Source organism: Dermochelys coriacea, chromosome 7, assembly GCF_009764565.3.
Source record: "Dermochelys coriacea isolate rDerCor1 chromosome 7, rDerCor1.pri.v4, whole genome shotgun sequence".
Lineage (NCBI taxonomy): Eukaryota > Metazoa > Chordata > Testudines > Dermochelyidae > Dermochelys > Dermochelys coriacea.
The window spans coordinates 31,017,270-31,042,967 of record NC_050074.1 but is presented as its reverse complement, the minus strand read 5'-3'; the positions used below and the strand labels follow the sequence as shown (position 1 = coordinate 31,042,967).

Below are 25,698 nucleotides of genomic sequence, written 5' to 3'. Positions count from 1 at the left end.
CTATGTCCTTCGGAGGGGGCTTCTGGGTAGCACTCCCTTGGCCCAGATGGCACCCAAAGCTGAGCCAGAGGAGGGTCCCGCTGAACCTGATATGGGCACCAGCATCTGAGAGCATCTGCTGGGTGAGCAACCCTGGTATGCATCCCTGAGCTCCACCCCAGAGGCAGCTGCATCTTTGCATTGGGGGTGCGAATATGATGATTTCTGTGTCTCACATTCTTTTCCATTCTCTTTCCAGCCTAGATGGCAGAAATGCATTCCCCCTCCCCACAGCTATAAAGATCCCTGTACTTGCTGGAGCTCCCCAGCTGCTATGTGGCACCTTATGGCTGAGAAGGGGAGTCCTTCCCCCATTCCCTTCACAGGCTGGACATGTGTAACCCTCTGAGATTTATTTTACAACCTGGCTTCCTTAAGGTGCTAAAAATTGTGGATACTACAGCTCAATGGGCTCAGAGCTGCTCAATGCCCCTGTCCCTGCACACAAGGAATGGGGCAGCTCAATGAATGGGGTTAATTGGAATCTCTGTCATCTCCCCCCCCCCCACACACACACAGTTTGAAGGGAGATAAGCCCTCTCTTCATGGCTCAGGGAATCAAAGGGCGGGTTGTGTCCACCCACCCAAAGTTTGGAGGAGCTACTGTGTTAAGTCATCCCCCCTGAGAGGGGCACAGCAGAAGTGCCTCAGAAAGGGGGTGGTGCAGTGCAGGGAGTCTCCCCTCAGCCCCCAGCTCTGGGGTTTGTATGTAACTCTGTCTCCCCCGGCTCCAATAAAGTTCCTTGCCTCAGCTCCAGGCAGCTCCTGCCTGCTTCTTTCCACCTTCGGGGGATCTGGCAGCTGCATTGCTCCCAAGCTAGTCTGGGCTGGAGACACCCCGCTCTCGTGCAGGTCTCCAGCACTTCAGTGTGAGAGAGTGTTACATCAGCCCCCCCACAGAAACCAGACATCTGCAGGCAGAGGGACAGTAGTGCTCCCAGCCCATTCTGCAGGGGAGAAACGGGCACAGAAAGGGGACATGGAGCAGCTGAGAATTGAACCCAGGAGTCCTGCCACCTCCTCTGGGGCCAGGGAGGGAGCATCTCTCTCTCTTTTGAGGGCTTTGTTGAGGGCTTTGGGGGCTGCACCATTCCAGGGAACCCCTCTATCCTAAAAAATCATCCCAGAATCCCATGGCAAAGGGATGTGTCCCCACCTCTGTCCCCCTGGGTACCGTATGCTGGTACCAGCTTGTCCCCTCTCTGTGCACTGCCCCCCTCCATGCTTCCCCCCCTCAAGGGTTAACAGCCCCCCGCCCCCGCTATCTGCAGTTCCTGCAGCCTGAGGCTCCGGCTCCCTCTGGCTGTGGCTGGGCGGAGGGGGGGAGGCTCCTGGCAGCTCTTGGGCCAAGGGGGGGCTGGGGGGGGTAGGCAGGCCAGCAGCTGCCCCATCCTGGGGGGGTGGGGGGAAGGAGTGAGGGAAGAGGCTTCACCTGTCTGCTGGATCCCAGTGCAGGGAGGAGCTGCCGCCGCCACCGCCTCCGAGGCTGCAAGCGAGTGAGTGATACAGGGGGAGGGGGGATGCTGGGGCGGGTACCACTCCCTCCATCCATCCCCTTCCCCTGGAACCCTGTGCCCCACATTGGGCAGGGAGACGGGGGCTGAGGGACCAACTGGGCTGGGCGACAGTGGCTTTATCTGGAGTGTGTCAAGTGTGTGAGAGATGTGTGTATGTGTATGGTAGTGTGTGACATGTCAAACAGCCGGGGATGCATGTGAGATGGGGTGGGATAGTGTGTGTGTGATACAATGTGTGATGCTATGTGAGACAGTCCAAGTATGAGATACAGCCACGAGAGAGGGGATGTGTGTTAGATGGGCTGTGACAGTGGGAGAGCTACAGTGTGTGACAGGGTGCGTGAGACAGTTCGTGTATGAGACACAGACATGGGGATGCATGTGAGAAGGGGTGAAACAGTGTGTGTGTGTGGGAGATACAATGTGTGGTGTGTGAGAGTCCATGTACAGGAAACAGACAATGGGATGCGTGTGAGATGGGGTGGGACAGTGTGTGTATGTGAGATACAATGTGTGATGCTGTGTAAGACAGTCCAAGTCCAAGCGATAGACATGGGGATGCTTGTGAAATGGGATGTAACCGTGTGTTTGTGTGTGTGTGATACAGTTTGATGCTGTGTGAGACAGTCCAAGTATGAAAGACAGACATGGGAATGCATGTGAAATGGGGTGTTAGTGTGTGTGACAGGGTGTGTGAGACAATTTGTGTATGAGACAGACATGGGAATGCGTGTGAGATGGGGTGAAACTGTGTGTGTGTGTGTGTGTGTGTGTGTGTGTGTGTGAAAGAGTCCATGTACTGGAGACAGGCACGGGGATGCATATGAGATGGGGTGGGACAATGTGTGTGTGTGATACAATGTGTGATGCTGTGTGAGACAGTCCAAGTACAAAAGACAGACACGGGGAGGCATGTGAAATGGGGTGGGACAGTGTGTGTGTGACGGAGTGTGAGAGACAGTTTGTGTATAAGACACAGACACAGGGATGTGTGTGAGATGGGGTGTTAGTGTGTGTGTGTGTGATACAATGTGTGATGCGGGGGTGCATGAGAGGCACCGTGTGTGTCTGTCACCCCCTGCTGGAGAGAACGAACCCAGCTCTCTTTGTGAGACAAGTGTGTCTAGGTGTGTGTGTGTACACCATAGAGGGCAACAGAGGGCCGTGTACATCACCCCCTACTGGCTGAGGCCAGGACTGGAGCAGCTGGGTGCTCCCCCTGCAGCTGGCGCTCCTGCCCTGCTCCCTACAGCCGTCTGCTGGGAGAGGCCGGGCACGGACGCTGGCTGGCAGCCCCTGTGCAGTGCCAAGCCTGCGGTGGCGGCACCAGAGTTTGGCGGGGCAGAGCTAATTGAAAGCTCCCGTTAATTGGGCTCCTGCTGACAGGTTGGATGGGGGAGGGCTGGCACAGAGCCAGCTGTGCACCAGGCAACTTCCCCCCCCCTCCGCACCCAACTGGGACTGGGAGGGGCCGGGAGACTCAGCCCCCCCTGTGGCTCCCTGGAGCCCAGCTACTGTAGGGTCTGGCTCTGCATGGCACCCAGGTGAGTGAATGGGGCAGCCTTTCCCCCGGGGGGGGGGAACCACCGCGCCCTCTGCAAGGGGGGGTGTACAGTGTAACCCCTATGTGTGGGAACCCCGGTCCCGGGGTTAACTCCCCCAAGACCCCCCGCACCTGGGACCCCTGGGATTGGGGTTAACCCCTCCCTCCGACCCACCGCCTGGCCCCCGGGGACTGGGGTTAACCCCCGCCCCCTGTGGGGCCCAGGCCCGGGATGAGGGGGCTTCCCCCCCCCGCTGCCCCTCCCCCCGCCTCCATGGGCATGTGAGCACACACCCGGCTGCTCCTGCCCCTTTAAGCTCGGCTCCTCCAGCGACAGCATCTCCTGGCAGCCGCCCCGGCGCCGTCTCATTGCCCTGCCCGCCCCGCCGGGCCGGGCCGGGCCGGGGGAGGCAGCAGAGCGCCCCCCTCCGGAGCGCCTTGGCCCGCCCCGTCTGTCCGTGGGGGAGCGGGACCCACCGGGCGAGGTTCCAGCTCCGAGCGGCGCTGGGGGGATCCCAAGGGGAGGGGGGCCGAGCCGGGGTGTCAGTGCAGCTTCCCCACGCGCCTTCCCGCTGCCTCCCGCCGAGCACCAGAAGGTATGGAGTGGGGGGGGGGTCTCGGCGTGATGCCCCCACTCCCTGTCACCCCCTTGCAATGAGCAACCTCCCCCTCCCCCGTGCGCACGCTGGGGGCTGAGGCAGAGCGGGGGGTGGACGGGGCGGCAGAGGGAATGGGAGGGTATCACAGTGGGAATGGGTCTATCCCCACACCCCTCCTCCCGCAGTATCATGGGTATTGGGGGGTATTTGGGAGAACTGAGGTTGCTCTGTGTTATGGGGGGTGGGGAAAAGGGGTGTCTCTTCTCACCCTGCCCTGCCAAGCACTATGGGGTGTTTGGGGGTGGAGGATGGTAGGTCTTTGTGTAGTGGGGGTTGTTGGAGGAAGATGGGTGTGGTGCTGGGGAGTGGTCTCCCCCTGCAGTGAGCTACCCCCAGCCACGCCACATGGTATTGGGGGGTGGGAGATGGCATAGAGGGACGTCTGTGCCATGGGGGATATGGGGAATTGGCAGAAGGAGGGTGTCTTTTCTGGACTCTGCCTGTGTCCCCTCTCCCCAGAGAGCTACCCCCAAAGCCCTCTATGCATGGGGTATTGGGGTGGGGGCATAGGGGATATTGGGGATATGTGGGTGTAATGGGTGTCTCTATGCAGTAGGGACTATGGAGGGTAGGCGTTTTGCCATACTCCTCCCATCCCCCACCCCAGTGAGCCACTGCCCCAGAGTACCATGGGCTACTAGGTGTGGCATATTGAGTTGGGGTTCTCTAAGTAGGGGATTTATTGGAGGGGGCAAAGGGAGCATATCAGGGTGGAAGCTATGATCAGTATTGGGTATTCTGGAGGGTCTCTGTGTAGTGGGGTTATTGGAGATATGGTTGGGGTGTATCAGGGTAGGGACTATGAGGGTCTCTAAGCAGTAGGAGTTATGGGTGGAGTGTATTGGAGTGGGACCTATGGGGATCTCTATTCAGTGGGGGTTATTGGGGGTATATAGTGATATCAGGGGTGTAATGGGGTCTCCGCAGTGGAGGTTAAAATGGAGTATGGGTGGTATTGGGATGTAATGGGCGGTCTCTGCTGTGGGGGTGAGTAGATTAATGGTGGGGCATATTGGATGGGGGTATGGGTAGGGTGTATCAGAATGGGGGGCTATGGGTAGTATTGGGGGTCTCTGCAGTGGGTGCTATTGATGTATGGGTGGGGCTTATTGCAGTGGGGGCTATGAGTGGTATTGGGATGTAATGGGGGTCTCTCTGCAGTGGGGGCTATTGAGTTACAGGTGGGGTGTATTGGTGGGGGGCTATGGGTGGTATTGGGGTGTAATGGGGGACTGCAGTGAGGGCTATTGGGTTTTGGGTGGGGTGTATTGGGATGGGTGGTATTAGGGTGCAATTGGTGTCTCTGCACTGGAGGTTATTGGGGTATGGGTGGTATTAGGGTGGCCTCCCCCCACACTCATCCCTATCTCCTCCCTGCAGTGAGCTCCCCCCTGACCCCTGCAGCGCCCCACCCTGCTGAGAACCATGGGGCACTGCCTGTCTGCTACTCGTCTAAGGAGTCAATCCTGAGTGGGGTGGGGGTGGGTCAGACACCCCTTAGAGGGCGGGGCAGCGTGATGCGACGGGCTACGGTGCTGGCCCTGCTGACCGTGGTGCTTGCCTACCTGGTGAGTGGCGCCTTCGTCTTCCGCCTGCTGGAGCAGCCGCATGAGAGCCGCCAGCAGGAGGCACTGCAAGCTGCCCGTGAGCAGTTCCTGCAGAGATACCGCTGCGTGCCCAGCCAGGAACTGGACGCACTCATCCTGGTAAGATGGTGGGAGGGGGCAGGGATGGGGTGGGTGGATGGGGGAAAGAGGGGAGCAGGGGTGGGCCCTGGGGGAGGGGGTAGCAGGCATTGGCAGCGGGGGGGATGGGAAGTGCTGTGGCCACCACTGAAAGTCCCCTCAGTTACAGCGCTGCCAGTTCCTAGAGAGAAAAAGGCTCTCACTGGCTCAGGGATGGTGCAGAGCTCCAGCTTTTCCTAAAATCCTAATGAATTAATTCTGTGCCCCCCAGTCCAGAAATTAATTCTCCCCCCATACATCTGCCCCCCTCCTCTTGCAGCTCCAGGGGCTTGTCACCCTCCCCCAGTTTGGGAGGAACAGGGCTGGAGGGGGGAGCAGGGCGGGGTTCTCTTGCCGCTCCTCTCCTGGAAAATGCTGTCCACTGCGCCTTCTCTCTCTCCCGCAGCTGATCTCTCTTGTGGGGGAGGGAGAGCATCACCTGCCTCCTGCGGAAGCCCTGATTGGCTGCCTTCCCAGGAGGTGGAGAAAGTGGGAGAAGGGCAGCCAATCACAGGGGCTTTTCACCCTCACCCTTGGGCCAGGCTGGAAAACACCTGAGATTGGCCAAAATCAGAGTTGTCAATGGGGGGAGGGGATGGTTGCAAGGGGTAGGTGGTGAGGGACAGTGCTGGAGGCATGGGAAGGGTTTGGGGGGGCAGGTGTCATTGGGGTGGGGCAGAAGCAGATGCAGGTTGGGGTGATTTGGGGGGCAATGGGGTGGGATGAGGCTGATGAAAGATTTCCAGGGGGAGATGGGGAGAGAAAGGAGAAAGAGGGGAGGGGTGGGGGGCAGTCAGGTGTCTGGGTCAACAACCATGGGGCAGTCAGGAAAGGGTTGGCAAATGTGTACTGGGAAAGCCAAGGTTGGGGGTAAGGATGTGGGGAGGGGGCAGCAGGAGCTGGTACTGGGTTCCCCCCATCATGCACTAGCATTAACCCTTTCCCGTCTCCCCCAGCATGTCAGAGATGCCATGGATGCTGGCGCTGACCCCACAGCCAACAGTACCAATAGCACCAGCACCAACTGGGACATGGGCAGCGCCTTCTTCTTCGCTGGCACCATCATCACCACCATCGGTACTGGCCTGTGGGGGGTGTGTGTGTGTGCTGTGGGTAGGTTTTGAGGGCAGAGCTGGTGGGAGTGCTCAGGGCTGCGATAGCAGGGAGCTCCAGTTCAGGATTAAGGGGCATCAGTTCTGCCCCCTCCCTGCTGACTCCATGCCCCTCCCCCAGGGTTCGGTAACACATCCCCCAAGACAGAGGGGGGGCGTCTCTTCTGCATCTTCTACGCTCTGGTTGGGATCCCGCTCTTTGGGATGCTGTTGGCTGGGGTGGGCGACCACCTGGGCTTCTCACTGCGCCAGGCCATCAGCAAGGTGGAGGATGTCTTTCTGGTGAGTGCCCTCTGCGTCTCCATCCCCCTGCCCCCGCAGAGCCAGGGCCCATGTACCCAGCAGCTCCAGGGTCCCCAGTGCTTCCCCCTCTCCAACCCCTCATGTCCAGCAGCTACAGTGTCTTCCACTGTCTCCCTTGATCTCTTAGCCTCTTGTGCTCCCCCAGCAGTCCCCCCACATGCCCCCTGCACCCATTCTCCAGGCTGTGCGCAGCAGGGGTGCTGCAGAGGAGGGGTCAGACAGTGGGTCAGGGAGCCTGGCTCTGCTCCCCCGCACTAGATCTTTCCCATTTGTGGGGCCAGCTTGGTTGGGGGCTCCTGTCCCAAGGGGCTCCCCAGTCTGCTTCCTCCCCCAACACTCTCTGCCCCAACCCTGTGGGTTCCAGGGATTCTCTTCCCAGAGGTGGGGGGAGGGTCCTTTCCCCAGGGTTGTGAGACGCAGTTCCCCTCCTGGGTAGGGTGGCCACTTCCGAGGTGCAGAAAACCCAGCCTCTGGCTGCTCCACCACCCAACAAATCACAGCCCCTGGCCGTCACCCCATCAACCAATAACAAAGTCTGGTCCACGGGTCACACCACCACCAGAACCTGGCCACTGGCCATGCCCCCCCATTAAGAAAAAGGGTCCTAGTGCCCATTACAGGTATTACTAGAATGTGTTAGAGAACCATTTTACAAATCAAACAAACAACCGCCCTATAATCTGTATATTTGTATGTTATTTTATCATTTTTCTTACCTCATTTTAACATGGGCCACAATCCAAACTATAAGGCATGGATTGTAGAGTGCTTTAACGTCCCAAGTGAAAAAACCCAGCACAGAAAATCTTCTACCTGGCAAAGCAGTACAAAACCCGGCCAGGTGGCACCTCTGCTGCCAGGGGGCTGTGTGGGGAGGGGCAAAGGAGTGTGTGTTGGGAGGAATCAGTGCATGTGAAGGGCAAAGGGGTTGGTGTGTGTGGTGGGGGAGGTTCCCCTCTCAGGGGTCAGAGTGTGCATCGGAGCGGGGAGGGCTGGGACAATCTGTGGGGAGGGGATTGGTCCTCCCCTGATGCTGTCTCCTCCCCCCCAGAAATGGCAGGTGAGTCCCACCATTGTGCGGGTTCTCTCTGCCCTGCTCTTCATCCTCATTGGCTGCATCCTCTTCGTCGCCATCCCCACCATTGTGTTCCAGCGAGTGGAGGGCTGGACCCTGCTGGAGTCTGTCTACTTTGTAGTCATCACACTGACTACAATCGGCTTTGGGGACTATGTGGCAGGTAGGCATGGGCGGGATCTACATGGGGGAGGCTGTTTGTGGTGGGCAGGAGGGGGGCTCAGTGAAAGCTGGACTTCATGGGGGACAAGGAAGGTGGGGGAGCCTAGTGTGTGTGTGGGCTAGTGTGAGAGAGCCCCTGGTGGGATCCACTGTGGGAGGTGTGGGGAGCGGGAGACAGGGAAGGTGGGTGGTGGGGTGTGATGTCCTAAGTGGAGCAGAGGATGTGGTACAAAAGCTAATTATAGCACGACTGCTCAGTAATAACGACCATAATGTAATTAAATTTAGCATCTCTGTAGGGAGATAATACACACACACAAAAATCCCACTACTGTAACATTTAATTTTAAAAGCGGAACTACACAAAATGAGGACACTTGTTAAATGGAAATTAAAAGAAGCTGTCATAAGGGTAAAATGCCTGCAAGCAGCGTGGGGACTATTTAAATACCCCATAATACAGGGTCATAGTGAATGTATACCCCAAATCAGAAAAGACAATACGAGGACCAAAAGAATACCACCATGGCTAAACAGCAGAATAATGGAGGCTGTTAGAAACAAAAAAGCACCTTTTAAACTTTGGAGATCAAATTCCAATGAGTTCCAACAAACTAAGGCTGGTTAAGGGTACAAGTGTAATAAGACAGGACAAGAAAGAACTTGAGAAGCAACTTGCTAAAGATGCAAAAACTAAGAGTAAGAATTTTTAAAACATATCAGAGGCAGGAAGCATATCAGATAGGCAGTGGGGCCAGACCACAAAGGTGTTAAAGGAGTACTCAAGGAAGACAAGGCCATTGCAGAGAAGCTAAAAGGATTCTTTGCATCAGTCTTCACTCCAGAGGAAGTGGGGGAGATACCCGCATCAGAGCTATTCTTTTTGGGTGATGCATCTGAAATACTATTACACAGATGTGTCAGTGGAAGAGATTTTAGAACAAATTGATAATTAAACCGTAATAAATCACCAGGACCAGATGGTATTCACCCAAGAATTCTGAAGGAACTCAAACATGAACTGGCAGAACTACTAACTGTGGTATGTTTCAGAGTAGCAGCCGTGTTAATCTATATTCGCAAAAAGAAAAGGAGTACTTGTGGCACCTTAGAGACTAACAAATTTATTAGAGCATAAGCTTTCGTGAGCTACAGCTCACTTCATCGGATCCACCAAATGCATCCAATGAAGTGAGCTGTAACTGTGGTATGTAATCCGTCACTGAAACAAGCCTCTGTACCAGTTGGCTGGAGGATAGCTTAAAGTAATGCCAATTTTTTAAAAAAAGGCTCCAGAGGTGATCCTGGCAATTACAGGCCAGTGAGCCTGACTTCAGTATTGGGCAAACTGATAGAAACTATAGTAAAAAAAAACTTGAATTATCAGTTAACACTGATAAACACACTTTGTTGGAGAAGAATCAACACAGCTTTTGTAAAGGGAAGTTGTGGCTCATGACTCTAAGAGTTCTTTGAGGGGGGTCAACAAGCATGTGGATAAGAATGATCTAGTCGAAATAGTATACTTGGATTTTCAGAAAGCCTTTGACAAGGTCTCTCACCAAAGGCTCTTAAGCAAAAAGTAGTCATGGGATTAGAAGGAAGGCTCTCTCATGGATCAATAACTAGTTGAAAGATAGGAAGCAAAGGGCAGGAATAAATGGTCAGTTTTCAGAATGGAGAAAGGTAAATAACAGGGTCCCCCACGGACTGGGGTCTGTGCCATTCAACATATTCGCTAATGATCTAGAAAAGAGAGTGAAAAGTGAAATGGCAAAGTTTGCAGATGATAAAAAATTACTTAAGATAGTTGAGTCCGAAGCAGACTGCAAAGAGTTACGAAGGGATCTCACAAAACTGCATGAGCGGGCAAGAAAATGGGAGATGAAATTCAGCTTTGGTAAGTCCAAGGTAATGCACGCTGGGAAACATAATCCTAGCTGCACATCCAAAATGATGAGATTTAAATTAGATGTTGCCACTCAAGAATGAGAATTTGGAGTTACTGTGAGTAGTCCTCTGAAAACTTCAGCTCAGTGCACAGCAGTGATCAGAAAGGCTAACAGAATGCTAGGAACCATTAGGAGAAGGATAGAAAATAAGACAGAAAATATTATTATACCACTATATAAATCCATGATGTGCCCACACCTTGAATGCTGTGTCCAGTTCTGGTTGCCTCATCTCCAAAAGGGTATATAGTGAAACTGGAAAACATTCAGAAAAGGACAGTAGAGGTGACCAAGGGTGTGGAATAACTTCCATATGAGGAGAGTCTAAAAAGATTAGGACAGTTCAGCTTAGAAAAGAGACAATCAAGGGAGGGTATGATGGAGGTCTACAAACTTGTGACTGGTGTAGAAAAATAGAGAAGTTTTATTTACCCCTTCCCACACTACCAAAACCAGGAGGTCACGGATTGAAATGAACAGGGAGCCTTTTTAATACAAACAAGAGGAAATACTTCTTCGCACAGGTCACAGTCAACCTCTCATGAGATGTTGTGAAGGACAAAAGTATAACTGGGTTCAAAAACGAATTTGATAAGTTCATGGAAAATAGGTCCATTGCTAGCTGTTGGCCAAGATGGTCGGGGATGGATGTACCCCATGCTCAGGGCGATTTTAACCCTCCAACCACCAGAAGCCAGGCGGGGAAGACGGGTGGATCTCTCCAAAGTGTCCTGTTCTCTACACTCTCCCTGAAGCTCTGGTATGGGCTGCTGTCGGAAGACAGGATACTGGACTAGATGGACCAGTGGCCTGGGGGGCCTGGTACGGAGAAAGGAGGATAGGGAGGGGGCAGAGGGAAGCAGATGGAAAGGGGCTGGCAGGAGGATTGGGGCAGTGGAGTGATGGGGGAGCTGGGCAGGGAGGGCACAGCCGGTGCAGTGAGGAGGTTGTGTGTGTCAGGGGCAGTGTCTCAGCATCTCGCCTCCCAGGTGATGGTATGGGGGATGACCACCCCTGGTACAAGCCTCTGGTCTGGTTCTGGATCCTGCTGGGCCTGGCCTACTTCGCCTCCATCCTCACCATGATTGGCAACTGGCTGCGAGTGCTGTCCCGTCGCACACGGGCTGAGGTTGGTACCCCACACTTCCCCCACCCCACCTCTCTGATTCCCTCACCTCTCAGACCCCCTCATTGCCCCCATCCTGCCCCTTACCCTCCCACAGAACCTACCCTGCACAAACACCCTAGCATGCACCCCCTCCAAAAGAGCCTCACCCCACATCCTGCCCCTCTGACTGCTTTTGCTTCCTCTCATGGACCCCTGACAGACTTCCCACTGCTGTGCTCCTCTGCCCCCCACTTCCCCAACCCCCCTACTTTCTGCCATCCTGCCCCCATCCCTCCAGCTCCCGCTATGGAACCCCCACACTGTCTTGCCCCTCTGTCCCCCTTACTGCCTCCCCTTTGCATCCCCCCATGGACTCCCCACTATCTTCTCCTGTCTCCCACAGACCTTCTAACTCCCACAGTGTCCCTCACCCCACCTCTCCAACTCCCAATCCCACTATCCCCTGCCCCCCCCACCCCTTTGCATCCTCCCACAGACTTTGCATCCCCCCATGGTGTCCCCACCCCATCCCTATGTCCCCCCTCCTACTACCTCCTCATCTGGCTGCAAGTACTGTTTCAGGATACACATGCCAGGGTTGGTACCCAACTACAGACCCCTTCACAACCACCACCCCTTCCAAACCCCCAAAGGACCTCCCATCCCCCCCACTTACAAGTTGCTGGGGGTGCTGACCCAGCACACGTGAGCTGAGATGGGTCCTCTGCACCTCCCAACCGACCCCTCCCACAGCCCCTGCATCCCCCTGTGGACCCTGTCACTGCTCCACCCCACCCCCACTAGATACACCTACTGGTGGGTGCTGTCCTGGCACACACAGGCCATGTACCCACCCTGCACAAACACCCTAGCATGCACCCCCTCCAAAAGAGCTTCACCCCACATCCTGTACACACATCCCAGGGCGTGCCCACAGGTGAGGGAGTGGATGGGGGGTCAGCCTGATACCCCACCCCCAATCTAGCAGAGTGTGTGGGTGGGGGAGGAGATGGAAGGGGTGGTTCATGTGGAGAGGGGGCATGTCAGTGGGAAGAGATGGGGTGGGGAGGAGTAAGCATGTGGGGGGTCAGGGTGGAAGTGGAGGGGGGGGTCAGTGGAAGGGTTTGGACAGGTTTCCTGACCCCCCCACTCTCCCCACAGATGGGGGTCTCACCCTGCAGGCTGATGGGGGCTGGGTTGTATGCTGGGGGGATCAGTGGAGGGATGTGGGGAGGCTCGGTGATGTATGCGGTGGGATCAGTGGGAGATTTCCCTGCCTGTCCCTGCCTCTCAACCTACAGATGGGGGGCCTCACCGCTCAGGCTGCCAGCTGGACAGGGAATGTGACGGCCCAGCTGCGGGTGACAGGCATGGGGCTGCCCGAGAAGCTTCAGAAGGTGGGAACGCTGAAGGGACACCCACCCTCCCCTATACCCCCGGAGCTTCCACCCACCATGCCTTCTCCACCACCTCCCTCGCCTCGCCCAGAGCCCTCCTCTCCCAGCACCGCCCTACAGGTGGCACAGCTCAACGCCCGCAACATGGCTGCCTCAGCGGGGGGCGGCCTGTGCCCTATAGACTACATGGGGGAGAACCTGGCCTTCATCGATGAGAGCTCCGACACCCAGAGTGAAGCACCCAGCGAAGGGGGGCTGCAGGCCAAGCGCCCCCACCAACTCCGCCGCCTGCGTACCCACCACACCCACGGCCAGCCCCCTGGCCTGCCCATGGAGCTGCTGAGCCGCACTCGCCACAAGGGTGAGGCGGTCTAGAGGGGTGTGGAGCAACCCCAGCACGGAGACTGCCCCCCTGCAGCATGGTGCTACCTGTCCCCCCCAACAGCACGGAGACTGCCCCCCTGCAGCATGGTGCTACCTGTGTCCCCCCCAACAGCATGGAGACTGCCCCCCTGGCTGTCAGCTGGGCCGACCTGTCCCCCGTGGTACCAACTGGGTCCCCCTACACTGCCAATGGGGCCCCCCAACACAGACCTCCCTTCCCTCATGGTACCAACTGGGCCACCCAGCATGGAGACTTCCCATCGCCTTTGATGCCAACTGCCCCCCTGCTGCCAATCAAGCACTGAGACTGCCGCCCTCCCCCAGTACCAGCTGAGCACCCCTGTCACAGAGACATTCCGTTCTCCATGGTCCCCTCAAGGTGCCAACTGTCCCTCCCCAGCACCAGACCCTACCCATACCCAGCAAAGGGATTTGCCCCCATCCCCTTCCTGGAACCAGGAGACCCCAGTACAGGGAATCCCACTACACAGACACCTGCCACCCCAGCTCACAGACTAACTCCCTCCCCTGGAGTGTCTGCGGGGAAGCTTGTGGGGGATACCCCCATCTCCCCTTAAATCTGTGCCTCATTTGCCTTGCAGGATGGATCCTTAACCCCCCCCAAAGGGGGGGAAGGATCAACCTGCCAAACGATATTCTGAACCCCCAAACTCCTGGGGGGTGACCCCTCCCCAAATCAACTAGGGGGAGTTTATTGACCCAAACAAGGGGCTATGCTGTTCCATGCTGCCTCCCCCCGTGCTGTAGGGAGTGAAGGTTTCCACCCAGCGATCCCCCTGTGTGTCTCTGTCCTGTTGCCGCCCCCCAATCCATACACACAAAGGTGCCTGTTTGACTGTTCAATGGATGATTTTTTGTTTTTGTTTTTTATTTTCCAGATTAAACCAAAATCTGAATGAGAGACATCGCATCCGTGTGTCTGTCCAGGGTGGGGTGGCTGGCACAGTGCCTCAGAAAGGGGGTGCTGAGAAGGCACCAGCCCAGGAGGGGTGGGGGAGCATGGAAGAGGTGTAGTGGGGTTCAGAGGCAAGGGGGTTTGATGGGGGACAGGAACCAGGGAGGGGGGGCAGTGCAGAATGGGTGCTGGGAGTGGAAGTAAGTGGAGCATGATGGAGGTGGGGTCACAGAGTGGGGGGTGTCACCCTTCCCAGGGGTCCTCCAACCCTAGGGGATGTGTAAGGTGTGGTGTAGGGAATTGGGGACCTTGGGGGGCGAGTCTCCTCCACCCCCAGCTCTGCTGGGGGCAATGTGGGATTCTGGGGTCCCTGGGATGGGATGTGGGGGCCTGGAGACTGTTGCCCAGCAGGGTTCTCCAGTTGCCATGGCATCACCTCAGGGCACCACAGCATCCTGGTCTGAGTGGAGTGTCTGTGAGTCCATCCTTTCCTTTGGGGGGGGTACATGATCATTGTGGTCCCTAACCCCACCAAACTCCAACTTCTCTCGGTGTCCCATCGTGGAAGGGTGTAGGGAGGCACAAAGTAGGTGGGAGTCTGATGAGAGAGGGGGAGTGGAGGAGTTAAATGGGGGGCAAAGGTGTGAGGCTGGGTTTGGCGGGTTAGCAGGTGTGTGTGGAGGGGTAGACAGACGTTGGAAGGAGTGACCGAGTCACAAGGGGCATGCAGGATGTGGGGGCTCAACAGGAGAGCTGGGGTGGGGATGATTGGGTACCAAGGGCATGTGGGGGATAGGAATGTGGGGGGGCTAAAAGGGGGTGGATTGGGTGGGGGCCGCTGGCTCTGACACTTCCTCTCCCCTTGGTGTCTCAGGCACTGAGCTCACCCAAGTCCCTGGGGCATCATGAAGAGTGGAGATGAGCCGGACACAGAGCAGGTAACAGGACATGTGAGGTGACACCCCCAAAATCCCTCGGGGGTGTGTGCAATGGAGGATGCCACATGGATAGGAAGGCATCTGGGGACACTATGTCTCAGTTTGGGGGGGCCTGTCAGGGCACTGGATCCTGATTTCAATGGCGGGTGCATCTGGGGCACTGGTCCTGGTTTCAAGGGCAGGAATCTGGGGGCATGAGGTCCCCATTCAGGAAGGGGCTCTGGGTCTCAATTTCAAGGAAGGTGTCTGGGAGAGCTGGGCCCCAATTCACAGAGGGGTGGCAGTAGCATCTGGGAGAGTTCCAATCCTCTGGATAACCCCCTTCCAGCAAAGGGGCTGTGAGGGAGGAATACCCCATTAATGGTTTCCTGGTCCATTACAGGGTATTGCAGGAATGGAACTGGACGGCGAGATGGAATTGCGCAGATGGTGAGCGCAGAGGATGCTGGGAATATCACCCCGAAGGCATGGGGTACAGGGCTGCATGGTTCCCTGGGGGAGCCAGGATACCAAGTTAGCAGGGGAAGATGCCGGACTAAACCTGGGGTGGGGGTAAATGTGTGTGATATCACCCTGTGGAAAATGTAGGAATTGCTGCCATATTTGTAAGAACAATAGGTATGACTTGGTTTCCCCATGCCCTTGGGATTGCCATCCCATGGGCATGAAGGGTTACTTTCCCCTCCAGGGCAGGGGAGACGGGACAGCTGCGGCTCTCTCTGGCTGGGGATGGGTGCAACAACAAGAACTCTCCCTAGGAACAGAGCCCTGGAGCGAACCCGGGAGCCCCGCAGGGCTGCACATGGGCACCAAAGCCTTGTCTACTCAAGAGCTATTCCTCATTCATGATTCCTAACTCCATTTGTGGATACCCTAATTTCAGAATCAGAGTGCCTTATCTCAAATTATCCTAATCCAGATTAAACTAATCTGGAACAAGGCACTCTATTCCTGATTAACTCCATATGTGGATGCTCTTGGACCAGGAGCAGTTAATCCACTTAATTCTCACCCTGCCTTAATCTGGAGGACTGTTTCCACGTAAAAAGAAAAGGAGTACTTGTGGCACCTTAGAGACTAACGAATTTATTTGAGCATAAGCTTTAGTGAGCTACAGCTCACTTCATCGGATGCATGAAGTGAGCTGTAGCTCACGAAAGCTTATGCTCAAATAAATTTGTTAGTCTCTAAGGTGCCACAAGTACTCCTTTTCTTTTTGCAAATACAGACTAACACGGCTGCTACTCTGAAATCTGTTTCCATGTAGGCACAGGGGCAACTGGCAGGTAATAATGCCTTATCCTGATGCCTTACTGGCACAATGCAGGACTCAATTGCTGTCATTTAACCAAGAGAAGGTGAAAAGGTAACTTGCTCCCAGTCTCTAGGCACCTGCCTGGAGAACAGACATGATAACAGAAGGTTCTTCAGTCTAGCAAAGGGCCACCAAAGTCCAGATTTACCCTAGTTCAAATGCGAATTAATTCAGGGCAGCCCTATGGCCCGTGGTGCCGGAGGCCAGACTGGACAATCACACTGGGGCCTTATGAGCGACGAGTGTTGGTGTAAGAACAATGGGGGATAACCTGGCCAAGAATCCACTGAGGCTGAATGTGAGAAAAAGTTTTGTGACCAGCAGAGGAGGGAGGGTCTGGAGCAACCTCCCAGTAGGAGGAATGGTTGGCAAACACCCCAACCGGCCTGAGGATGAAGCTGGGTAAATTTCCAACCAGGATCCTATAACAGGTTTGCTGCTAGAGCAAGGCCAGGACTCAGTGGTCCAGCCCTATTTTTCTAGGTTGCTGGATTAAGAATCTGGCTGCCCAGGCCAGGGGGCAGCGAGCGAGGCTCTGGCGGGAAAAGGAGGAGGAGGCAGAAACAGAGTAGGTAGTTTCCAGCATGGACTCCGGGCTGAGCCCGGCTTTCTGTGCTGAGCTAAGGACCCTGCGATGTTGGAACCCACAGGACTAGTAAACACTGGCTTGCTCTGGACAGGCTGCACTGGGTCGCTTGCAGAATGCTGAACTCAGGGGAACCGCTGGGGAGATACAGAGACACATGGGGCGCTGGAGAGCCGAGGGCCCTGCCTAGGCATGCTGGAGTAGAGGTGCTCACTCTAACCCCATGGCCTGGCATGCCCATGGAGGCATTCCTGGACATGCTTGCCAGCACAGTGCACCTCAGTAAATCTGTGATGCTCCTGCTAAGCCCTGCCTCTCTCCTCAGTTCTGCGTGGAGCCTCTCCCCTGACCCCAGCACTGCCCAGGAGGTAAGGGATGGGACTGGGGTGTGCGGAGGGGGGAGGAGTGGGCTTAGTTAGTGTCTCGGAGGTGCCCAATCCCCTACAATGCCATCCCTATATTAGGGGGAGGCTAATCCTGGGGATCCCTGTATGGTGCCAATACTGATGTGGGGTGCTGGCAGGTGTCACTGCAGAGTGGGGGGACACCACAGTGTTGGGAGAGGGACTGGGGCACTCTGGGGTGTCACTGAAAGGGATGCAGCTGAATCTGCTTTAACCTACTCCGTTGTTGCAGCAGAAGGCGCTGGAGCAGGGGGAACAGATGATGGATGCTGCTGAGGGGTAAGAGTGGGATGGTGGAGTTGGCATCTGGGCCCCTCCATCCCCAGTCACTAGAGGTGGAGGGACAAAGTTGGGGTAGGGGGGTTAATTTGTAATACTGGATCCATGGGGCAATTTTCTTCTGGGGGGGCATGGCTGGGTCAGGGGGGTCACAACTAGACTGGGGCATGCCCAGGTGTCAAAGACCCATGGGGGGCAGACAGCTCAGCCCCATTGGGTGGGGGTTGATCTGCCATATGGGGCAGCAGCAGCCTCTCCATCCTGGCTCCCTACCTACCCCAGGGATGCTGCTTTCCCCATTCCATCCCCCCATCGGCTCCCTGCCCCCCCAGGGGATTCCACTCTCATGCCCCTAATGGAATCCACCCCCCTCCCAGAAGCTTTTAGCTGATCGGTGCTAAAGGAATTTCCACTGCAGCCCCCACCCCCCGAACACAGCCTGGCCTGGACCTGGGGGAGGGAGATACCAGATTGGATGGGCCCACAGGTCTGCTCCTGGGTAGGGAGAGGGGAAGACAGGATACTGTGCTAGATGGGCCCATTGGTCTGATCCGGGGTGGGGCGGGGGATACTATCCTCTCACCAGGATACCCTCTCCACCCGCAGGTCACCTGGGAGCACCTCCCCTCCACCCCACAATGACCCAGAAGAACCAGACAGTGCATGTCAGGAGGTAGGAGGGCTGGGGGGCAGTAGGATTTGGGCATCTGACTTGCACACTTCCCCACTCCAAGGAAGGGGCTGCCTGTCGGGGAGAAGGTGGGAAAGGAAGCCGCCTCTTAGATGCCAGGGGTGCAAAGCCGCAGGAGGAGGGGAAGGCCTGGAGATAGAGTTAGGAGGCATCTGGGCTCTAAAGGGATTCCTCCCACCAGGAACCTGGGCCTGCCGCTGAAGTCTTAGAGAGCTCAGACCACCTCTCCCAGCTGGAGTCACGCACCACCCTCTCAGGTGAGTCTGGGGGGGGGGAGTAATCCCTGTGTAAACAGCCCCCACTCTCCACCCCAGAGGTGGCTGCATCTCAGCACCACGCAAGGGATACCTGTGTGCTTTTGGATCTGTGGTGGGTGGCGGTTATAGACTGAGCGCCCCCCCCCCCCACTACCCTCAGCTCAGCCACTCTGCCCTCTCAGGCAAGGGCAACACTATATGGACCATGGGGAGTCACATCAGCCACTGGAGACTGGCACACCAGCAGGGTTACCATGTGGACCAGCTGACACAGGTGGATACAGCCGGACTCCCCATCTTGGATCTGTAGGTACTCTTACTGTCCCTTTGGGAGGAGCCCTACTATTTGTCAGACCCTGAGCTCAGCATTTCACCAGGGCAAGTCCAGTGGCTCTGCCCCCAAGGCTGGGCCTCTGGGCTCCAGCACCCTCTGAGGCTCCATGGCCGGTCCCAGCAAGTTCAGACTCCTGGCAGAGCCTTTGCACCTTGGGAGTGACACAGCTGGGAGGATCTGCAGGGACCCTGCGCAGCCTGCTCCAAGCTAGCCAGTGAGTCTCCTGGAATCCAGTATTACAAAGCCCCTGGTAGGATGGGGAAGCTAAGTTTAACCCAGAAAACCTGGGAACAGCCTGGCCTTCCCCCAGGCCTCCTCCCCTTCACCTCTCAGCTCTCTCTGCATGGGGAGTGTCACGATTCCTTCCCCACTCTGAATTCTAGGGTACAGATGTGGGGACCTGCATGAAAACCCCCTATGCTTATTTTTACCAGCTTAGGTTAAAATTTCCCCAAGGTACAAACTATTTTACCTTTTGCCCTTGGACTTTATTGCTGCCACCTCCAAGCATCTAACAAATATATAACAGGGAAAGAGCCTGCTTGGAAACGTGTTTCCCCCCAAAAAATCCTCCCCAAACCCTACACCCCCTTTCTTGGGGAAGGCGTGATAAAAATCCTCACCAATTTGCATAAGGGAACACAGACCCAAACCTTGGATCTTAAGAACAGTGAAAAAGCAATCAGGTTCTTAAAAGAAGAACTTTAATTGAAGGAAAAAAAGTAAAAGAATCACCTCTATAAAATCAGGATGGTAAATACCTTACAGGGTAATCAGATTCAAAACATAGAGAATCCCTCTAGGCAAAACCTTAAGTTACAAAAAGACACAAAAACAGAAATATCCATTCCATTCAGCACAACTTATTTTATCAGCCTTTTAAACAAAACAGAATCTAACGCATCTCTAGCTAGATTACTTACTAAGTTCTAAGACTCCATTCCTGTTCTGTCCCCGGCAAAAGCATCACACAGACAGAAGCCTTTGTTTCCCCCCCCCCCCCCAAGCTTTGAAGGTATCTTGTCTCCTCATTGGTCATTTTGGTCAGGTGCCAACGAGGTTATCCTAGCTTCTTAACCCTTTATAGGTGAAAGAGTTTTTCCTCTGGCCAGGAGGGATTTTAAAGGTGTTTATCCTTCCCTTACTATTTATGACAGGGAGGAAGCCCAGGATAGCTAGGGTGGGGCTAGCTAGAAAGCAGGGATGGGGGGCATGGCATTGAATGGTCTTAGGCAGTCAGGGTGGGTGTAGGGTGAGGGTGGGAAGCAGGGGGTGTTGGGTGGTCCCAGGCAGTCAGAATGGGGTGCTGGGTGGGGGGCATTGGGTGGTCCCAGGCAGTCAGGATGGAGGGCAAGGTAGATGTGCGGGGCAGGGGGGTGTAGGGTGGTCCCAGGCAATCACAGTATGGTACAAGGTGGGGGTGGGCATCAGGGGGCATTGGGTGGTCCCAGGCAGTCAGGGTGGGGTGCAGGGTGGGCATGACAGTGTTTGCTCCCATCTCACACTCTCCTCTCATCCTCAATGGTCCAGAATGAATCTTACAAACACCAGCTGAAGAAACACGAGCAGGATTGCAAAGCAGCTGTGAGTCTGTCCCCCCCACCCCATGGTTTTATGGGGCCCTTCTCTCCCCTCCGATGGTATGCCCCCACCCTGCCCAGACCTGAGCCTCCTGCCAGCCCCCTCCCATCTCACCTGAGCCCTGCCCCACTCAGTGCACCTGCCCCCAGCCTCCTCTGACTACCTCTCAGTACCCCTTCCCTGAGCCCCTAGAGTGTCCCCCACAATCTCCCTGACCCCTCATGATGGCCTGTCTTCCAGCCTTGATTACCCCAGTCCCTCCTGATGCCCTCTTATGGGGCTCCCTCCCACTGAGTCAGTCCCCCCCATGTGATCCCTCATCACCTCTGATGCTCCAGTTTGGGGCTCTCATGGGGAACTCCAGCCTAGGCATGTCTCATGATCCCCTGAGTTCCCTCCATTCACCCCCAGGGAACACACACAAAGTTAACTGCCCCACCCGAGTCTTATGTCAATGGGGAAGGGGCCTCTTTGCAGTGCCCTCCCCCAATCTCAGGGCACCACTGAGAACTGAGGCTCTCATCATGTGGATGAGTGCTCGGAAATCCCCCCAGAGAGGGTCAGGGCTGCAGGGAATCACCTCTTGGACACTGAGCTCCCCCACTCCAAGGGGGGATACCCCCTCCCAGATCTGAGAGCCTCCAGTGGTAAAGCCACCCCTCCCACCACAGGTGCCCCTGCCCCTCCTGGGGCTGATGGAGGAAGAGGTGCTAGCGATCTTAACAGAGACCCTGAAAGGTGAGGGGGGCAGGGGTGATGGGTGGGGCGTAAAGCTGGGGATGTCAGCTCAGCGGGGAATGGGATCTCACCCCAGCCGATGCTGTATAATGCAGCAGGGTGACACCATGCAACCTACCAATACAGCATGGCAGCCGAATGGAATCACCCAGTGCAACCCAATACAGCACTATGTGACCTCTCTGTGCCAGGTGACACACCCCCAGCAACACCACGCAACCATCCATACCACGTGACACCTCACCCCCACCCTCCCGCAGTGTAACACCACACAACCATGCTGCGCTGGGTGAAACAGTACAATCACACTGCGCTGTGTGAGCCCCCTGGTGCAACATAATGCGACACAACAACGTTATACCACATGACCCCCCCCATACCCCCCTGTGGCAATGCAACAACACTGGGCAGCACAACACAGTTCAGTGGAGTGACACTGTCCAGAATCCAAGCCTGTCCAACCCTCCCCCCAGTTCCAGGACCCTGACTCCTTCCCTTGGCCAATCAGCACATGCTGTGCAATGCCAGCCGATAGATGGGAAACCCTGCAAAGAGCAGGCCCAAGGGTTACATAAAGCTTGCCATAAAACGCTGGGGAATGGGGGAGGGAAGGTGGCTTCCCAGCATGGGGCTAACTCCTCATAGGGCAGGGATGGGGTGAGCCTGTAATGCAGCTACTTGTGCCCACTAGGTGGAGCCCTTGCACCTACAGTGCCCCCTTCTTCCCTATGGCAGGGGCTGTGAGCCAGTGTTTATCACCAGTTTTTCCTCCCAGATTACCGGCGGCATCTGGGGGCAAGGCACCCACTCACTCACCAGATGGAGCAACGCATAGAGCAACTGAGGCAGCAGCTGGGCGCCAGAAGCAGTGGGTCAGGAGGGGTTGTTCAGACGGTCCACACCCCTGTGTGCCCCACCCCATGAGCCCCCAAACTCCCCTGCATCCTGTCACCCCCAATTCCTGACCTTGGCACTTCACTCTCTCACACCAACGCCTGACCTCTGACCATCCTAATGCATGACCCCATCTCTCTCCCAAGCACCTGACCGCCCCTCACCCCATCCCAGAATGCACTGAGCTTTGGAACTTTGTAGACAAAATTAAAATGGATCTTTTCTCCTTTGCTCGGACCCATTGCTTCCTGGCGAGCAGAACGAGGGGTGCTGGGCTGCAGGGAGCGGGCTTGGAACTCAGGAGGGGACACTCCCCGGCAGCCAGTGCTAACCCCAATGCTGTAGGACAGCTCTAGGGAGTCAAGGGGGTTGCTGTACTGCGGAGGGAAGGGGGGTGGTGGTGTTTGGTAAGGGATGTTCTCCTTGGTCCGCAGTCCCTATATAAATAACCCCACCCCAGAGGTAGCTGCATCCTAGACTCCTGCCCCTGGCTCGGTTATGAACAGGATCAATTACACGCACATACATACATGGGGGCTGCATGGGAGCTAGAAAGCTGGGATACTAGGGAGGGGGAAAGCAGGTCCAATTGTCAGGGGGGTGAGGGGACACTATGGGTCAGGACGGAGGGGCACTAGCAGAGCTGGGGCAAGGAGACTGGGTCAGGATTGAGGGGCATTAACAGCTGTGGGAGAAGGGCTAGGACAATGGAGCAGAAGCTGCAGGTGCTAGGCCATTCCCTAGCACCCACTCTGCTATGTTTGCAAGGTGTTTTTTAAATCCTCAGTCCCCTCCACACACCCCCACCTACACATCAAAACTCTGCCACCTGTTGGCCATAGGTGAGAAGGGCAACCTCACTCCCCCAGCTCCCTGTACCTGACAGGGCTTCCCCCAAATCAGACACAACAGACAAGGGCTTTCAAGTTGTGCCAGGGGCATAAGGGTTGTAATGGGGCTGCTAGGGAGTGGGGATGAAGGGCTGTGAGCAGCCCCTAAGCCTGTGGGGAACCCTGGCCTTCTCTTTTCTCGCATCTGTGTTCCATTATAAAGCCCTCTGCAGAGGCTAGAATTTGCTTAGATTTTAGGAGTCCCCTGTGAACTGAGTTTGTTGCTTCTTGACTCAGTTTCCTCTACCTCCCTTATGCCATAAACCCAGCAAAAACATGTCTGGGATGGGGGCAGGTCAGGACTGAGGGGCATTAGCAGAGCTGTCTTGGGCCGGATTGAGATGGCAGGCATCTCTGGGGATGATGGGGCCCTGATCTCAGTTGTGGGTCTGTGCAGTGCCCAACATGCTTGATTCCTAGTATAACAATATTGTGATAACATTGCTATGGGAGGGTGCGCTGTTCAAACAGTCTTACTGCAAGCAGCGTTCAGTCCTGAAGATTTGCTTCATTGTTAGTTTTGTAATGCTCATTCATTTGGGACGTAGCTGTTACAAGCAGCTAGAGTTTGCTTCCTGCCTTTATCTCTCTAACTGGAGACCTCCCTGGGACCCAGGCACTGGTGTTCTGTCTGAGATCTCTGAGAGAAAAGATCATCCTCTGTGCAGTTTGCAACCACCTCTCGTTCAGGACTGGTGGATCTAGTGTAAATAAACAGCTGATACTAAGAAAATCTCCACATACATTATAAGGGACCCCTACGATTATCTAGTCAGGCCTGCTACATAACAGGCCATAGGATGGCCATGATTAATTCCCATTGGGACTAGAAAAGATCTTAGAGAAAAAACATCCCATCTTGATTTAAAATTTGCCAGTGATACAGAATCCATCACAATTCTTGGTAAGTTGTTCCAATGGTTAAATTACTTCACTATTAAAAAATTGGTCCTTATTTCCTGTCTGAATTTGTCTAGCTTCAAGTTCCTGCCCTTGGCTTGTGTTAGACCTTTGGCTGCTAGATGGAAGAGTCCATTATTAAAGGCTTTTTTCTCCATATAGGTACTTATAGATTGGGATCAAGTCACCCCTTAACCTTCTCTTTCTTCAACTAAACAGATTAAGCTCCAGGAGTCTCTTGTTATAAGGCATGTTTCCTTTATGATTTTTCTGGCTGATAACTGTGTTCGGGCGCTTCTAAATCAGTTTATCATCCAGAAAAAATACAGTTCTTTTAATGCTGTCTCTGCTTACTCTGCAGTCTGGTCCTTGTGTTGGGACCTTGCTTTAAGTGACAGCAACCAGGAGATGATCTGCAGCTGTGTCCCATTGATCTGAGGCTCCTGAAAGCATTGATTGGCTTGCTGGTGAAATTCTCAGGCACTGCTAACCCTAGAGCTTTGCTGTTCACATGTGCCAGCATCTTAATTAAAACTAGTTCCCTCTCCTTTATATTTAATGGGCTAGTGGGAAGGGTTGGGGGAGCAGGCTATGGGGTTGTGGGTGGGTATAACTAATACAGCTATGCCTACCTGGGTTTGCAGAGGGCCTGACCATTGCTCTGAGACGGAGGAGCTACTGACCAGGGGATGAATAGCAACACAAAGTTGTTGTGGTAGAGTTGTGATGGCAGGGGAAATGTTGGGAAGTGATCCTGGTTCCATGTATCTGTGGCTGCAATAGGTGCTGGGTCACTGGGAGGACCCTGAATCAGAGCTGAGAGAACACTTCACAGAATTTGACACACTACCATCTCTGGGCAGCTTCTAGCATGGAACCCATGGGACCAGGATGGCACCAGCTGGGGTACAGGGACAGTTATCAGGAAGATGCGGCCTTGGTTACTGGAGAGATGAGAGAATGGTTACCTAGTTACAGAGGGGATGGTTACAGCAGGTCACTGTTGTAGTTACCAGGGGTGGGGGGATGATTACCTAGGTAGCAGGAGGGACACAGTTACCTGGTTACCAGGAGGATATCATGTTGGTCACAGGAATCACAGGGATGCCTGTCCTGCCTGGTTACAGTGTTAACAGGCAGCCCCCTGTGATGTCAGTGATGATACCCCAAACCTTTCACCAGATACGTGGGGGAATTGCTGGAGCCCCATCCCAGAGGGAACATGGAGAGGTATGGAGGAAGCATGGACCCCAAGGAGTGGAGGGGCTCTGTAGTAGGTGTAAGAGGCAGCATGGTCTAGTGAGAAGTCAGGACTCCTAGGTTCTATCTCTGGCTCTGGGCAGGAGCAGCATCTAGTCAAGAGCAGGGGGACATTGTTGGAAATGCTTCTCCCAGTGGGTGTGGAGTGACTGCCCAGCCCCCGCACCTCTTTGTGAACCCTTTTCCTCATGCCCTCACCCCCAAGGGGCGGAGTTAATGGCCCCTTCCCTGGGGTCTGGGAGTGGTGGGTAGGTGGCAATTCCTAGCACCATGAGAATGGCATTTTTTACCTTGACAAGATGTATCTAGAGGGGAACAGGATGGGGCCAGGACCCGGGGTGGGGGGCAGAGGCTAAGATGGGCAAAGCCAAGACATGAGGGCAGGAGGGAGCAAGGCCTGGACCAATAAGGAGGAGGAGGCATGGCCTGGTCGGGCACCATGTGCCATTTAACTGGATGGGTGTGGCTCTTCCTAGGCAGGGCACATGTATCAGTTCACTTGCTGTGGCTGCACTGACTGGGCCCTAGGAGCTTGCCCACCTGGTGACCCCCCACTGCTCAGTACTGCACCAGTAGGTGCCACAGAGATCCCCAAGGCATCTCCCCTGTGCCCAGTATGGCCCAGTCCCAGCTGAGGGTATCATTAGTCCTGAGTTCTCTGACCTGACACACACATGGACCCAGGAGTCCTGATTCCCAGGAGCAATATAGGCAGGGACAAGGAGTGGGGAGTGGGTTCT

General features: G+C 55.3%; 1 protein-coding gene across 4 annotated transcripts; it reads left to right on the top strand.

Annotated features, from left to right (window-relative positions):
• Positions 1–1,694: 1,694 nt before the first annotated feature.
• KCNK4 (potassium two pore domain channel subfamily K member 4) lies at positions 1,695–13,897 on the top strand. 4 transcript variants are annotated; one of them, XM_038411843.2, is made up of 7 exons: positions 1,695–3,100; positions 5,139–5,464; positions 6,439–6,559; positions 6,716–6,876; positions 7,949–8,135; positions 11,076–11,215; positions 12,496–13,897. In XM_038411843.2, the coding sequence occupies exons 2-7, from the start codon at positions 5,276–5,278 to the stop codon at positions 12,964–12,966; spliced, it is 1,269 nt and encodes a 422-aa protein (XP_038267771.1). In that variant the 5' UTR covers positions 1,695–3,100; positions 5,139–5,275; the 3' UTR covers positions 12,967–13,897. The 4 variants fall into 4 exon arrangements, 3 of the variants coding, with proteins under 3 accessions (XP_038267771.1, XP_038267769.1, XP_038267770.1); XM_038411841.2 differs by lacking the exon at positions 1,695–3,100 and adding an exon at positions 3,441–3,695; XR_006282524.1 differs by lacking the exon at positions 1,695–3,100 and having other exon boundaries at positions 5,021–5,464; positions 12,496–13,047; positions 13,100–13,897.
• The last annotated feature ends 11,801 nt before the right edge of the window (positions 13,898–25,698 follow it).

Coding starts and splice junctions, on each gene's coding strand:
- KCNK4 (XM_038411843.2), top strand. CDS start 5,276: ATGCGACGGGCTACGGTGCTGGCCCTGCTGACCGTGGTGCTTGCCTAC. Junction 6,877..7,948: donor AGGTGGAGGATGTCTTTCTG/GTGAGTGCCCTC, acceptor CCTCCCCCCCAG/AAATGGCAGGTGAGTCCCAC. Junction 11,216..12,495: donor CCCGTCGCACACGGGCTGAG/GTTGGTACCCCA, acceptor CTCAACCTACAG/ATGGGGGGCCTCACCGCTCA.